At 37.2% G+C, this 14,408-nt stretch overlaps 2 protein-coding genes across 2 annotated transcripts in view; both read right to left on the reverse strand.

Annotated features, from left to right (window-relative positions):
* LOC114879163 (beta-3 adrenergic receptor-like) overlaps window positions 1–7,878 on the reverse strand; it is a 32,602-nt gene extending 24,724 nt beyond the window's left edge. Inside the window, exons 1-2 of the mRNA XM_029193806.2 lie at window positions 7,550–7,878; window positions 1,885–1,980 (exon numbers count right to left, since the gene is read on the reverse strand). The gene's annotated coding sequence lies outside the window, so the exon portion shown is untranslated. The remainder of the gene's footprint in view (window positions 1–1,884; window positions 1,981–7,549) is intronic.
* Window positions 7,879–11,436: 3,558 nt separating this feature from the next.
* Window positions 11,437–13,020, reverse strand: LOC114879165 (SREBP regulating gene protein). The gene is made up of 5 exons (XM_029193807.2): window positions 12,872–13,020; window positions 12,545–12,731; window positions 12,229–12,468; window positions 11,941–12,156; window positions 11,437–11,868 (listed from the first exon to the last, which is right to left on the reverse strand). Exons 2-5 carry the CDS (start codon window positions 12,650–12,652, stop codon window positions 11,452–11,454), a joined length of 981 nt encoding a protein of 326 aa, XP_029049640.1. The 5' UTR covers window positions 12,653–12,731; window positions 12,872–13,020; the 3' UTR covers window positions 11,437–11,451.
* Between the last annotated feature and the right edge of the window lie 1,388 nt (window positions 13,021–14,408).

Raw genomic sequence — 14,408 nt, forward strand, 5'->3', positions numbered from 1 at the left:
ATATAGTTTTTGGTTTTATAGTATCTGGAATTATTTTTGTTGGGTATATCCTGCATGCACCGACAAATTAAAAAAATAATATTTTTACCGGAGCTTAGAAATAATACAATTTTCCTCAGCCGATTAACTTGCATTTAATCTTTCAAAGTTGATCATTATTCTATTCTTCAGAAAATATTATATAATTGGTAACAAGGCATACTTAACGATATTAGATAAAATTGCTTTCCATCGATAATCTGCTTTGAAATTTATTTTTAAACGTAACAAGGTTCTTTCATAACCCAACGTGAACCATTAATTCGTCTTGAAATTTATGGGAAAAGAATTGAACGATCGTCTACATAGCTGCTGGCATCAGAAAAGCAATCATGTTCGTTAATACTTAAATCTACCTCGCATCAAACCGTACACCATGGTAATTAATAGGGGGATGGTAGAAAATTCCTTAAGCTTGTGAGCTCAGCTTGAACATCCCTGGATTAATTACTACACCATTTATCTAACAAACCTCTTGATTCGTAGCTCAAGTAATCTACTTGGTTAGTTCTTTGTCTTATAGAAGAAATACATAGTAACCAATGTAATCGCATAATCCGTGATAATTAATGTGGAATAATGACTTTTCTACTTGGCTTAAAAATCAAATCCTCAAACAGTGCTTTGCACGTGTTAGATGGGATTAAGCTTAACTAAAGAATTTTAGTGTTACCAATAGCAGAGGGTAAGAGGAGCTAATCAAAAGAGAGCATACGACCACGTAGAGCATAAGAATAGTTCCAAGGTTAGTTGGAAGAAACCATGAAGAGCCGTCGCGTCGATTCGTTCGATCGTTTCTCGGCCAGGTGCATCGTTTCCTTCCTTCGATCCGGAATCCATCGAACGGAAACCGAAGAAGAAACGTACAATTGCTCGGTATCCTTTACACAGCCGATTCGAGGTAACTGGGACGACACGTGGAATCGATACGTCAGTCGTTGTCCAGTTTCGATTCGGTATTCCAATCAATAGGGACGATAGGTCGCGATGCTTATGTTCCTTTAACACGTTCAAAACCTATGCCATCTGATGATGCATGGAATGCCTTGAGATCATACGAAATTGCTACTACTATGCAAGGATTTCCTAAACAAGGTCGAATATTATTGAAATAGATTGAAATTGTTTTAAATCCACAGCTGAGCGAATGCTGGAAACAGAACGCAGCCTGAAAATCCTATGATAAATTCTTAAACAATCGTCTATAAGCCTCGAATAATAGGAAAATTGTTGCGATATTTTCTTTGCAAACACAAGATCGCGATGCTAGTAAATCTTCCTCAACCGACCGGATATCAAAGGCAAGGGCAGTTCGTTGCTTAGGAGGAGCATCGAGATCGTAGATGAACGGATCGGTTCTAAATATTTGTCGAGCGAGGTTTCGCATTAACGGCGAGGAAATACACCGAGAAAACGGTTTCGAATCGTTGCCGATGGTCATTTAGAAGAGGAGAGACGCTGTTTCGTCTGCAAACCTTTTAGACATTAGCCTTGACACGTTTCCGCGTATGATCTTTTAATTGTGTGCTTTGGAAGAGACCCACGGTTTTCCGTGGAAACCTCGGATTCCAATGTCCACCAGAAGAAGAAACGAGTCCCTGAGGAATTGGCAAAACAAACGGTAACGCGAAACGCTTTTCAGTTCGCAGTGGAAACGATGGTCGATTCTTATGAAACGACCGGTTCTCGTTACCGAAGAAGGGTCCGAAGGATCCCCAATGACGAGCTCCCTACCCCCAGGCCTAACCGTACAGGGTGTTAGGGAAATAATGGTTATGGCTTTCGAAATTGATTTTCCACATCATGCTTGGATAGACTTTTATAATTGGATAAATACGAGTTTACCTGCGTACCGTCCTGTCTAGGTGAGCGGTTGCAGTGTTCCTTGCGGTTCGTGCTTCTTTATCGTGCGACCCCTTATGATTCCATGGCATTGCAGACCTGAAATAAAAGCAAATTCATAAAATATGAACAGTTTATTTCATAGAAGTTCCTGAATAAAGGAACTGGAAGAATATATTAATTATGAAAATATTATTTAATCCAAAGACTGAGGAATAAAGATTTTCTTTTAATATATTCTTCGAGTTCCTTAAATAATGTTTCGTTTTCTTCTTCAAATGTTTCTATGTATAACGTGATTTGAAGAAGTATTTCTATAAATCATGACCATTACTTCCTTAACACCCTGTTTGTACGTGGTTCGACTTCATCCTGGAAAATTGAGTGCACGACCCGTTCGGTGTGTGCCAACGTACCGCCCCTAAAGCAACCCTTAACCCTCGTGTCATTGATGTTCGATAGGAGGAAAGCCGGCGAAACGAGAAAGAAAGGCTCGGGGCGTGTTTGATTTACTGTCACGATTCGATCAGTAGTCAATCAAAGGTGCAAACATGGCAACCGATTGCTCATAAACTGATGCGTACTGACTCAAGCAAGGTGGTTTGATTGATATTTCGTCCATTGATGTAACGTTTGAATAACTGGGTCAATCGTGATCAGTATACAGAGGTACACCTTAATTAACATGGTCGAATAAATTAGCAAAGGATTCGTTTCAAAAACGGCTACTTCTCCTTGGAATATTCTTTATCTGGGAAAAGGGAATATAAATTGTTCAAAAATCGAAATTACACACGAAGGAGACATAGAAAGGCAGTGTAGAATGACGATGTTGTAAAAAATCAAAGGCCATAAAGTGCAGGGTACTATAGGAAATTCAATTTACAGAGTCATAAAGATTCCCAGAGCGGAACACGTGTAATGCATTCTGGAAAGGTGGAAAGTATAACAGAGGCCCGCAGAAAATCGAGAAATGTAATTTTATGACATTAAAAAACGCAGAACAATGGAATTTTCTCTGGTGAATTAAGCAAGGAACGATCGAAGAATGTAGAGAATTATAAATAGTAATCTACAGTGGTGTCATAAAGTTGACGAGGAAATAATTCTACAGAGTATAGTCGGTTCTGCGGAAAGTCAAAGAGCGGTGACCGCAAGAAAATTACAGAGAATCAAAGCTAGAGACAGTCGCAGAATATAGAACGTTGGAAAACACGAAACAGCTAAACGTAGAACGAAAAGCGCTTCATCAAATCTGGAAAAAAAGAATAGCTTTGTGAAAAATTCGATATCCCATGGAAGTATGAGTAAAACGAAAAAGATATCCACGTTATTTTCCAATCTCATGAACAATGTAGAAAAAATTATGAAACACAAATTATTCTGTAATAGCAACAAATTTAAAATCGACCAGTTAAATTTTAAATCAATTTCCTTAAAAGTACACAGATCAGGAAAGCGCGTTAAAATTGCTAGTCTTCGAATCGGCAAATTAACAGCGCGACGATGAAATTTCATTACCTAAAGTGCGCTAATTCGATCAATTAAAATCCCAACGTCATTCATCAGGCATCCCTCTATTCGCCGGTAGTTAACACGAAAGCAGGAAACGCTTGTTTCAGTCTCGGTAAAAAATTTTCCAAGCGAATCTGGCGCGACTATTGGTCTCAGCAGACGTCTTCTCTTATCTGGAATAAGGTGCCCGGGTGTCTGGCCAAGTAGTTTGTTCTGTACCCGAGCCAACTAGAGCCTCGGTATACATGAATCCTTTTCGTTGTTGAACATCCAAGCTGATCCACGTCTAGGCTCGTTTAGGATACTTCTCCAAACGGGAACACCTTGGTACTTGTGGGTATTCTATGAGAAGGGTCATTGTAACTTGAACCTGCTTCTAGGATGAGCCAAATAGAAATTTGGAAATTTTAGTTACCATTCTCGATATTTCAAATTCTGTAAGACTTGTTTGTTCGAACAGATGTCAGAAGCGAACTTTTCAACTGACAACTGCTTTCCACAAGATGACGTTCGCACCGCGATACGAGTAGCTTCATTTTTCGTCGACGATGGAAAGGGTACAGTGTCAAGCTTGAAACTTTCACGTTCGCGAAATTAAATTTGGAAAGTTTGCAAAGTTCTTCTTTTTTTTCCGTGAGATCAAGCGTAAATTGGATGTTGGAAAAAGGGGGAACTAGAGAAACGAGAATATTGATGTCGGATGGAAGGCAATATTGTTTGTGAAGTTGACGGGTATTTAAGGAATATTGGAATACTTTTCTAATGAAGTCACTTTTATAAAATAATTTAATCAGTAGTATAATAAACGCTTGAAAAGGACTAACATATATTGTTGAAGTACAGCATGAGCATGGATAATAAAATTAAATTAGGCAGAATAAGAATTTTATTTACTACACTCGGTACAATCGATTCAGTGTAGTAGTAATCGTACATAATTCCGTAGACGGAAGGGATTACGCGAGTAAGTGGTACAAGGGAAGCACTGTACTTAATTGAGATTCTTATCAACCCTTCGCAAAACGTAAAATCGGATTACGAACCAAACCATCTAATTATCAATCCATTAATGAGAAAGTCAACCGTCGTTGTGCAAATAATTAATACCTCGGATGAAAGATTTCATTCTAATGAAATATTGCGATACAAAACTGAACAAACTGTATTTTATTTAAAACGCGTGAAAAACAGATAGAAACGTCCGTATTGTATCTTAAAATGACGAGCATTGTTGTGAACACAAGTCGAAAATTGAGTTTGACACTTCACAAATGTTTCATTTTCAACGAACGCGACATCGATTCTTTCTATTCTTTTTGAAGTTAAAATCTAATAATAGGAGAGGATCGTTCGCCTTCGATACTTTGAAAACGGATTATACGAAAATTACTTAAAAATTAATATGCATTTTAAACTGTTAACGTTGTAGAATTCGTTTAGAAGCTTTGTAGAAGTGATCCACCAGAAATAACGAAAGTAGTATGAACCCAAGTTGCACTGATCATTTGGATAACAAGGAAGAATCTCATCTCGATTGCTCTACATAAACGTACCGTTAACGATCTCCAATAAACCCGAGCCGAGCAAATTTAGTAGCTTATCGTGGTGTAGTAACCTCACCCGCTCTTCGTAAACGAACCAAGTGCAATCACATTCTTCGAATATCTACTTCCCGTTCGTTCTTCGTGTTTCTCGTGCAGACTTACTTGGATTGTTCGCCATGGCAAGACTAGGGGATATACGTGACGGTGAATACTAAAACTTGGATGAAAAAAGAAGTTCGCGTTGAATAATCGTAGACGAAGAACGTCGGCGAAAGAAGTGGCAGTCATTGATCTCAACTAATTAACCCGTTGAATTAAACCACTGCATTTTTCCCCTCGGTATTCTACTACTTTTCTTGTGTAGACAATAAATATTTCTTTTAAAATCCAAGCTAGTTTCGGACATTTGTTACCAGCTTTTTATTTCTCTGTTACTCTACTGCATGTAAAGCCTTCTGGAGAGAACGAAAGGGATGTTTTACTGCAGGGAGATCTGGGCCATAAGGTGCAAAAAGATTTCAGATGGTTTTTCATCCTCTAAATTCCGGTGTCTCTTATCACTGAACATTGTTTTTTAAAAGTAAAACATCCGGTCACGTCATCTATCAAGTCTCGTTCCAGTAAGTGGACGTTATTTATCGAAAATCAAAGGAAAAATCTGCGAATCTCCGATCGAACTTGACAGCCACCGAATCGTGAGCAATGTAAATGTAAAGCAGGCAATTCCTCGTGGTGGACAGGTCACATGGATGGTATCTTGTCGGTGTCCCAAGTGACAGAGGAGGGGAAAAGAGGAATCGGGAAAGCGTGGAAATGAAAAAAGAAGTGTCGTCTTTACATCGAGGTTGATCCACCGTTAGAGGTTGTAGACCTTGCCTCTGTGTATTATTAACGCGATGCACATCGATTCTGTCTGCCTGGCTTCGTAAACTCATTTCCATTGCCGCGAGTGCGGAAACCGCGGACGAAATGGATCGATCCGCCGCGGGGATTTTCTCGACACCTCTTTTTTGCCGGGTACCAGCGGTGAAAAGAAAGATGGGAAAAGCAAAGCCGAGAAGGTGATCGTCGAATACTCTTTGAACGTGCTCGAGGCTGACTGAGTTTATTTGTTTGCCAGACCGTTCGTCGAGGATTAACGCTATTGTTCGGCGAGAATGTAAAACGAAGAGGCGAGAAAGCAACAAGAAACGAAACGTTCCCATCTCTGTGTGCGGTGCATATGAAAGAGCGCGAGAAAATGAGAGTCGTGCTGTGATGTTTGTAAGGGTAATGTAATAGAGGTGAGTGGTGGAAGACGATCGTAATAATAACGGTATAAAAAATGGTGAAAGAAGGGAGAAAATAAATTGAGGCTTGGAATAAATTTGAGGATGTTTTTGCACCGCTAATACCGAGGTAATAAAAATAAAATGTAACGTGTACAATGTCAAGAGCTGGGGGAGGGTGAGAAAATAAATCGTGCGAAAGGATGAAATAAAATAAAAATAAAGGAATGCTTGTTTATTACACTTGCGGCTGACAGGATAGAGCTGGGTAATTTGTGGCCGAAGAAATGAATGGTAAACTGTGAAAAATGCGAAGAAAAATTACGAGGGTTACGATCATGATAATAAAAGATCAAGAGAGGGCGAGCGTAAAACGAAGATTCGTAAGCGACCAGTATTTCTGATTAATCGTAAAAGAACAGGTAGGAAATAGAATCGCAGGGTTTTGTTAGTAGTTATTTTAAAAAGCAATATAAAACCCAAGGTAAATGTATGAATAATTTGATCGAAAGAAAATTTGAAAAACCATGGTATAGTCAAAGGTTAATTAATATATCATTATACCAAAGACGCGCAATCTACAAATCTCCCTAAAATATATTATTTTGAATTTAAAAAAAAAATAGACAATCTATAATCTTATAATTCATTTTTCACATAATAGAAAATTCGACTTCCCTTTTTGTAAGAATTGAAACGTTAATCAAAATAATCGAGCATGAACAAAAGGAAATGCATCAATCTGTTAGGAGAGTAAAACAACAGAAAAATTGTTACGGTCTTTCGTGGAAATATCATGAGTCTGTGTTGTTACCGCGGAAACAACATTGGCGCTCATCGAAGCGTGTCGAACCGCTTCGTCATGTTAGCAGGTCCAAAAATAAAAAAGCGAAAAACCAAAAAAAAAAATCGTCTAGTCAGCTGACTGTCGCGATGCTCGAAAACCACAGAGGAGATAAAAGTTGAAAGACGTGTTAACTACCATGGGGGTAACTTCATTTGATCAAGTAATTAGACAATGAATATGTATGTCTATTACTACTGTGACAACCAATATGTTAATATAACCATATTCTCGTCACTCTATTAACCCTTTGAAGCATGGTAGACTCGAAAGTGTTCCACCTTTTTGATACCCAAATATGCAAAACAGGATAATTTGTATACCATTTCGAAAAATTAAAATTAATTTATCTACTTTATTAAGATTATTAAGAATAAGATTTCTGTGCAACATGGGCCTTTAAATTTTTTATAATTCCTTACTTCAATGAGCTACACACCTTCATTTTTTCCAATTAAAATATCAAATAAAAACATTTAAAAAATGATTGAACTCACTTGGAAACGATTCCATTACGTGGTCGAACCGCGATCACCCAGTGTAATTTGTCCAAATAATCGCGAGCATAATTTCGAATGCACCGAAGGAACTGACGTAAGTGTCTGTGGGTCTCTTTATTCACCCCGACATGACAAATTCACGCGAAGTAGGAACACGGTGAACAGTCACGACGGAAGTTCCTGCCGCGTCATACGACCGACCGTTGAATTATTCCTATCCCCTTCGCAGGGGGTCGATTCTGTCGCGTGGACGGTGGACACGCCGATCGACAACGCTTACGTCCGAACGGATACTCGAAATCGCGCGCGAGAACGAGCGACGACGGGCGAGGGTCGTCGCCGTTTGGCCGGGAACCGACGACCACCCCGCTGTATATCTTCCCTTTGATGCCACGTGCTGAATTCAACGGGCGCCGGGGAAAGAAAGACGGAGAGAAACGAGATCGAGCCGAATGGTAAGAGAGAGAGAAAGATAGCAGTTGAGAGAACCACGTCGGCGCGAAACGTCGCGACGCCTACGACGACGCGCGCAACGCGAGTTCTCTTAACGCTAGGGTGAACAGAGGGAGAGCACCCTTCGATCGTTCGATCGCGTGTGATCGATCTCGATCATCCCTTGGGGTTGCAATTTTTTCTCCTAACACTTTGATATTCGCACTGTTTAATAATCTATTTCTTTGGAAAAGTCATATTTATTGTCTAAAATTTTCAAATTTCCCAGAAGATGGTCTTAGTGAGTTCTGAGAAAATTCAATTTGATGGCCTCTCCTTTCGTTATTATAAAAAGTGTAAAAGTGTGTAATAATAATTGTACCTTCTTCTGTTCTTGCTCGTAATCTTGCGATTGGTCGTTCATCATCCCTCGGGGTTGTAATTTTTCTTCTTTATGGAGTCTCATGTTCCTTGTTGCGGATTATGAGAATGCATAATGTAATGACGTGTCGTCTCATTTGTTATTTTTATTTAATGTGATTTCCATCACTGGAAAAGTGTCAAACCATGCAACGGTATCCGATTAATCCGTGCTTCTTCTGTTTGCAACTTTCTGTCTAGAACTTTTAACTCATCCTGAAGATTTATTGCATTCCTCGCATTCTTAAATCCTTGTCTATCACTTATCGTTGTAATTCCTTTCTTTTTATTAGAATTTCTTTATCGTGGACGTTTATTGGCACGTTTTACGTTACATAAATCATCGGGACTTTTATTTCCTCGAAGAAGTGTCAAAGTGTGAAAGACATTCGATTGAATTTCGAAGTTTCTGACTTCCACTTTGAATCTTTCTGATAATATATTACACTGCTTTTAACGCGATGATATTTCTTAGGTGCATGTTTAACTAGATGCAATGAAAGATATAAAAAAATAAAAAGACCAAGATGGGGAGAAAGATCAAGACTGAAAATAAATTACGAAGAAACGCGTGCATCGTTGACGTAAAAAGAGGACATTGTACATCCGATTTCATTTGATCTCATATTTTATTTCCGAACAAGCTTCCTCCTACAAGGAATCCTACATATTATTCCCCCGCCCGACTCTTGGAACTTGCTGAAAATTTATGAAATTGTTCTTTACTGCTTATTCGTGTGGAGAGGAAGTATTCCTACTGTATTATGCATGTTCGTTCGAAAAAGGAAATTTTTGCAGCTCTGTTTTCTCGACGACTTTCCTGCTGCGGTGACCGTGCGATCGTTAATCTCATTTTTCTTTACTTTTGAAAAATCTATAGTCAAGTGCCCATCGGGAATTATCCTGAACTCCTGATAGCCAGTTCTCCTACGGTTACAACCCTTCTATAGAACGAGGGTAATTCGAGGCAGTAAGTTGCTAGCATAAAACAGACTGATCTATTCTCGACGATAAGTTTAAAATGCTCTGACTCTATTAAACGGTAACTCGATCGTGGCGCAAACTTTGTCCGCGTCCCATTAACTAATTGTTTTTGCAACATTACGGTTTCGCATCGAGCAAGTTATGGAAACGATTCGGCACTCGTTCGTCGGATGTTCCTACAATTTGATTCTCTCTGTCTTCCGAGGATCTCCGTTGCCCTCGATCCATCCGTGTCCCGCAAAAAGGGATTCCTTTTCCCCATTTACATTGCGGACATCTCGTGCATTCGCATTTCGAATCTGATTTCACGTGTTCCATTCTGGAAATTCATGAGCAGTCTGGCACCGATGGCAAAACGGAAGTTTCGATCGATCGGTGAAAAAAGCTGCGGGTTTAAGAATAAAAATAAACCAGCTATCGAATCGGATTTTCTTTCTGAAGTGTTACGTGTAGAAATAGAAACGATGATATTTGCAAACCAGGAAGAACGTCAAAAGAGTGTGTGTTTAAAACATCCCCGATTCTATAAATAGAAAAAAGTTTGCTAAAATAGAGACAGAAATTTGTTAGAAATTGATCATTGGATTTTGTCACAGCTTTCATAGATTTATCGTCTTTCGAGCAGTGATGGAACCAATATAATTAATATTTTACATATTTTAAACAATTCTTCTGTTTTCTTACACGTGCCTGAAATTTACACATTTTAGCGTGGTTTCGGTTTGCTCTAGTCTACTTATCACTATCATCAAAATTTTAAAATAGAAGAGTTCTAAGAAAAATATAAATACGGTCTTCCTTCAGATGGCTTAAAGATAAAAACACAGGGTTCGCTAACCTGCTAAAGTCGATAAAAGCTTTAAAATATTGCCCAGCTTCCTTTTCAAACAAAGATCATAGAACCATAAACAGGAAATCTTTATTCACTTTTGATATTGCGTTTAAAACCGAAGTTTTAAAGTCAATATCATTTCCAAATATTCCAATAATCGTAACGATTCTTCTACCACGTTAGATTACGCTGGTTAGAAAATACTTGGACGAGCAGAAAGAAAAATGTTCATCGCGATCGACTCGAGGAAAAGTTAAATCCGAGAACTTTTGTAAAATCACATGTCGAACAGCGCTTGAAATTCGAACGTGAACTGAAATGGAAGTTGTTCATAGTCTTTTGAAGAAGTTTCAATCCGATTTAGAATGTAGTAACCGCAAAAAGATAGCAGAAAACCCCAGGCAAACATGTTTACAGCATCGACATAGAAAGTACTTCTGTGTAGTGAATAAAAATGAACTCTTACAAAATTTGGCGAATACGTTCGATTATAAATCAGAAAATTTACACTTTCATCGATTATGCTTGTACTTGTGCCAAGAATACTTCACAGAATAATTATTATTACAAGAAGCTCCTTGTTCTTTAAATTAACACTCGAAATGCAATTAGAAAAAACTAAAAAACAGAATATACCCAGCAGGTGTTATCAAAGTCACGTTAGGATAAATCAAATACTCAGCGGTTTCGGTATATCCAACAAAGCGATACAAATCTGCCAGAAAAGAAAACAGAAAATAAATTTCATAAGAATATAAACTATGCGTAGGGCGCTGAAAATAGCTGAAATTTAAATACACAACCGTTCGTATAACACGCGGATAAAAATTTCAGAAAATATCAATGCATTGATGGAATTCCAATGAATTTATCGTTTGCAATCAGTGCATTTGCAAATGTAACGTGTCGTTTGATTAATAATTCAACGATATAGAGCAAACCGGAAATTTAAATAATTAATCGCGCTAACACACGCGAAATGAATCGTACTGTTGTACTCTTGGACGATGACTGATTCGTATATTAACCCTTTAGGGGGTAAAAATGTCGAAGTGTCGAAAATGTCAGAAAATAAAAATTTCTGAGAGAACAATCTCTTGTTCTTGCGCGTAAAAATAAAGATAAGCGAATGGAACCACGTAGCCATAAATTTTAAAGTAAAATGTACAGCTGTAGTTACCCGGACCATCCCTATGAAAATATTTACTGTATGTTAAATTTAATTTATATTTCAAGGTGGTCGTACGTGAGAATAATAACTGAGTGACATTGGAGTATGATAGTTGCACGATATTAACAGCGAATTATTACTTATGTGAGAGACTAGACAGAAAGGAGAGATAAGGGAAAGTAACGGCATGACAGAAAAAGATGCAATGACAACAGAGTTGTCATCATTATTATTGTCAACATTACGTCGATGTCTTTGATGAGAATAAGATGGTTGAATAGTATAACAATGCTTCGAATGTGGATCTTTGTAGGTGTTCTCGTGACGAACGCTCGCACTTGAAGTACGACAAGCAGCCAGGCAAACCTGAAAGCGGTCTAGATTTCTTAGTCGTTTCTTCACCACGTCCTGGTCTTTGTGTGCCTTGGGGTTGTCCCTAAGCAAACCTAACAACACATCCTTTCTTCCTTTTATTTGCTGTTAACAACAGTGCCCTATTAGTGTCTTTATTATTCTACAGGAAAATTAAAAAGAAGATAAGAAAACCACCTTGCCAGGATGCAGGCAGCAAGAAACACAGTACTCATAGATAGCACAGCATCCTTGAGCATTACATGTTTTACAACTGTACCTCTCACTCTTGGCTATACTGGATGTATCTTCATTCTTTACAGAATCTTTTTGATCTATGTTGCAACATCCATTTGGTAGAATATCTTGTCTAGAGCATACAATACCACGCTCATCTACTATCAGAGCTTTACCCTACCAGAATAATGGGATTTAAACACATTTCCATAATATAGCATATTGTGATCATATAGAAACTTGATATACCTGAACAGAATTACGACAAGGAATCACTGTATCAGTGCCATTCAGATTTGAAATTATATCCATATTTAGTGCATTATCATTTACTTCTTGATCAACCGCCATCTGCCATGATGATGGTTTACTGGATACTCTTAATTGCTCTGCCAATGCATCATCATCAGAGATTAAGTCATCATTATTGTCATTGATAATCATAGGGTCCATGTCATCAAGATCATTGTCCACAGGTAAAGATTTTCTCTATAAACAAGATGATATCACCTATTACAATTAAAGCAAAGATCGATCCTAAGGCTAAAATTCATCCACAATTTACCTCATCACGGAAGAGAGAAAAAGCGCAGTATGTAAGCGATAAAGCGAAGATCAGTCCAAGTACGAGGCGGCGTCTAATTATTCTAAACAAGCCACCGCAACTCGGCATCCTTTCTACTTTTTGTAATTTACCTTTAAGTTCCCATTAAATCTCTTGTTTTATATTCTGACGCATGATCGCAGTACGACTAATGGGACAAAATTACTCCATAATGATATAAATTACATCAAAATTATATTAAAACATTGGAATAAAAAGGGAAAAGAGGAAGAAGAGGTTATGTTATTTCTGGTATAATCATATCACGAATGTTTATGAACGGCTTACCGATCGTAGCGTGCAAGTATATTAATTGCTACAACATGAAGGTCTTATTGATTAATCGTACGTTCAATAAAACAGACCAGAATTTTTTTTAAATATAATTTATCGGGTAGTTGTCACTGAACGTACTAACAGTGACTACAGATGCAAAAGACTGGACATGCCTCTGTTTTCGAGGAGTCATGATTCACGGGGTCCCAGACACCCTCAGATGAAATTACTTATTGTTAGGTCTGCATGTAGAGAGCGCAGCCAGTATGATAATCGTGCCCGTTTTCCCTCTTTTACCGCACCTCAAACTGACATTTGAAAAGACCCAATTTTCACTCCCTTTGATTTTATTTTTTTTTTTAGAAACCAATCAAAAGCAACACAAGACTGAACAGTTATTATTATAATTGTTTGACAAACTTGTATTCACTTCAATTACTTTGGAAAATAAATCATTTTAGAAAAGTAATAAATTAATTAAAGAATTGAAGAGTATTTGTAATTGTTATTATTGTATAACGTTCAATAACTATTTGATAAAAATCAAATTTATATTAAAACATAATAATCACTTCTTAATATTGTATAAAAATTAAATAATTCAAACAAATTTACTGGATATCCGTGTATAAAAATTATAAAAATAATAAATTTCAATAGATATAACAATAATGTAATTAACAAACAATTGTAAAATTATAAATAGTAATTAAATAAATTTCAATAGAATAATCAACCAAAATTTTGCAATATACCTACGCGAAAATTAAAGAAATAAACAATTTAAATAAATATAATATTCATTTGATTAATAAACAATTGTAAAATTAAAAATAATAATTAAATAATTTTTAATAGAATAATTAAACAAAATTTTGCAATATACCCACGCGGAAATGTAAAGAAATAAACAATTTAAATAGATATAACAATAAGTTGATTAATAAACAATTGTAAAATATAAAATAATAATTAAACAAATATTAACAAATATCAGATAGAAATAGTTAAATCTGCGGAACCGGTGAAGCGGAACGTCATGCTTGATTGGACGCGGCGCGCGCCGGTACAAGAGCGACCTGGAGAGAGGTCAAATCTAATCAGTCTTATCGCGACCGCCAAAGGATACGGATCGAACTGTCAAACATATACCGGTACGGGTTGATACCATGGATATTCGTGCATGGATTTATTAGTGTGTTACCACAAGTGTTACTATGTGTGCCTATGGTGTTTCCTATGTGTTTTGGAATATTTATACGGATATATTAGTGCGACTTATGGTGTGGTCACCCATGTGTTCTGACATTTTTATACAAGTGCATTAGTGTCCTGTGTGGTGTGGTACTCCATGTACCTGCATGTGCTTTATTGTGTTTTATGGTGTGGTTTCCTTTGTGCTTTGACATATATTTACGGATTTATTAGTGGGTTTTATGGAGTGGTACCCTATGTGATTTGGCATATTTATACGGATTTATTAGTGGGTTTTATGGAGTAGTACCCTTTGTGTTTTGGCATATTTATACGGATTTATTAGTAGGTTTTA

The sequence above is a fragment of the Osmia bicornis genome, chromosome 12, assembly GCF_907164935.1.
Source record: "Osmia bicornis bicornis chromosome 12, iOsmBic2.1, whole genome shotgun sequence".
Taxonomy (NCBI): domain Eukaryota; kingdom Metazoa; phylum Arthropoda; class Insecta; order Hymenoptera; family Megachilidae; genus Osmia; species Osmia bicornis.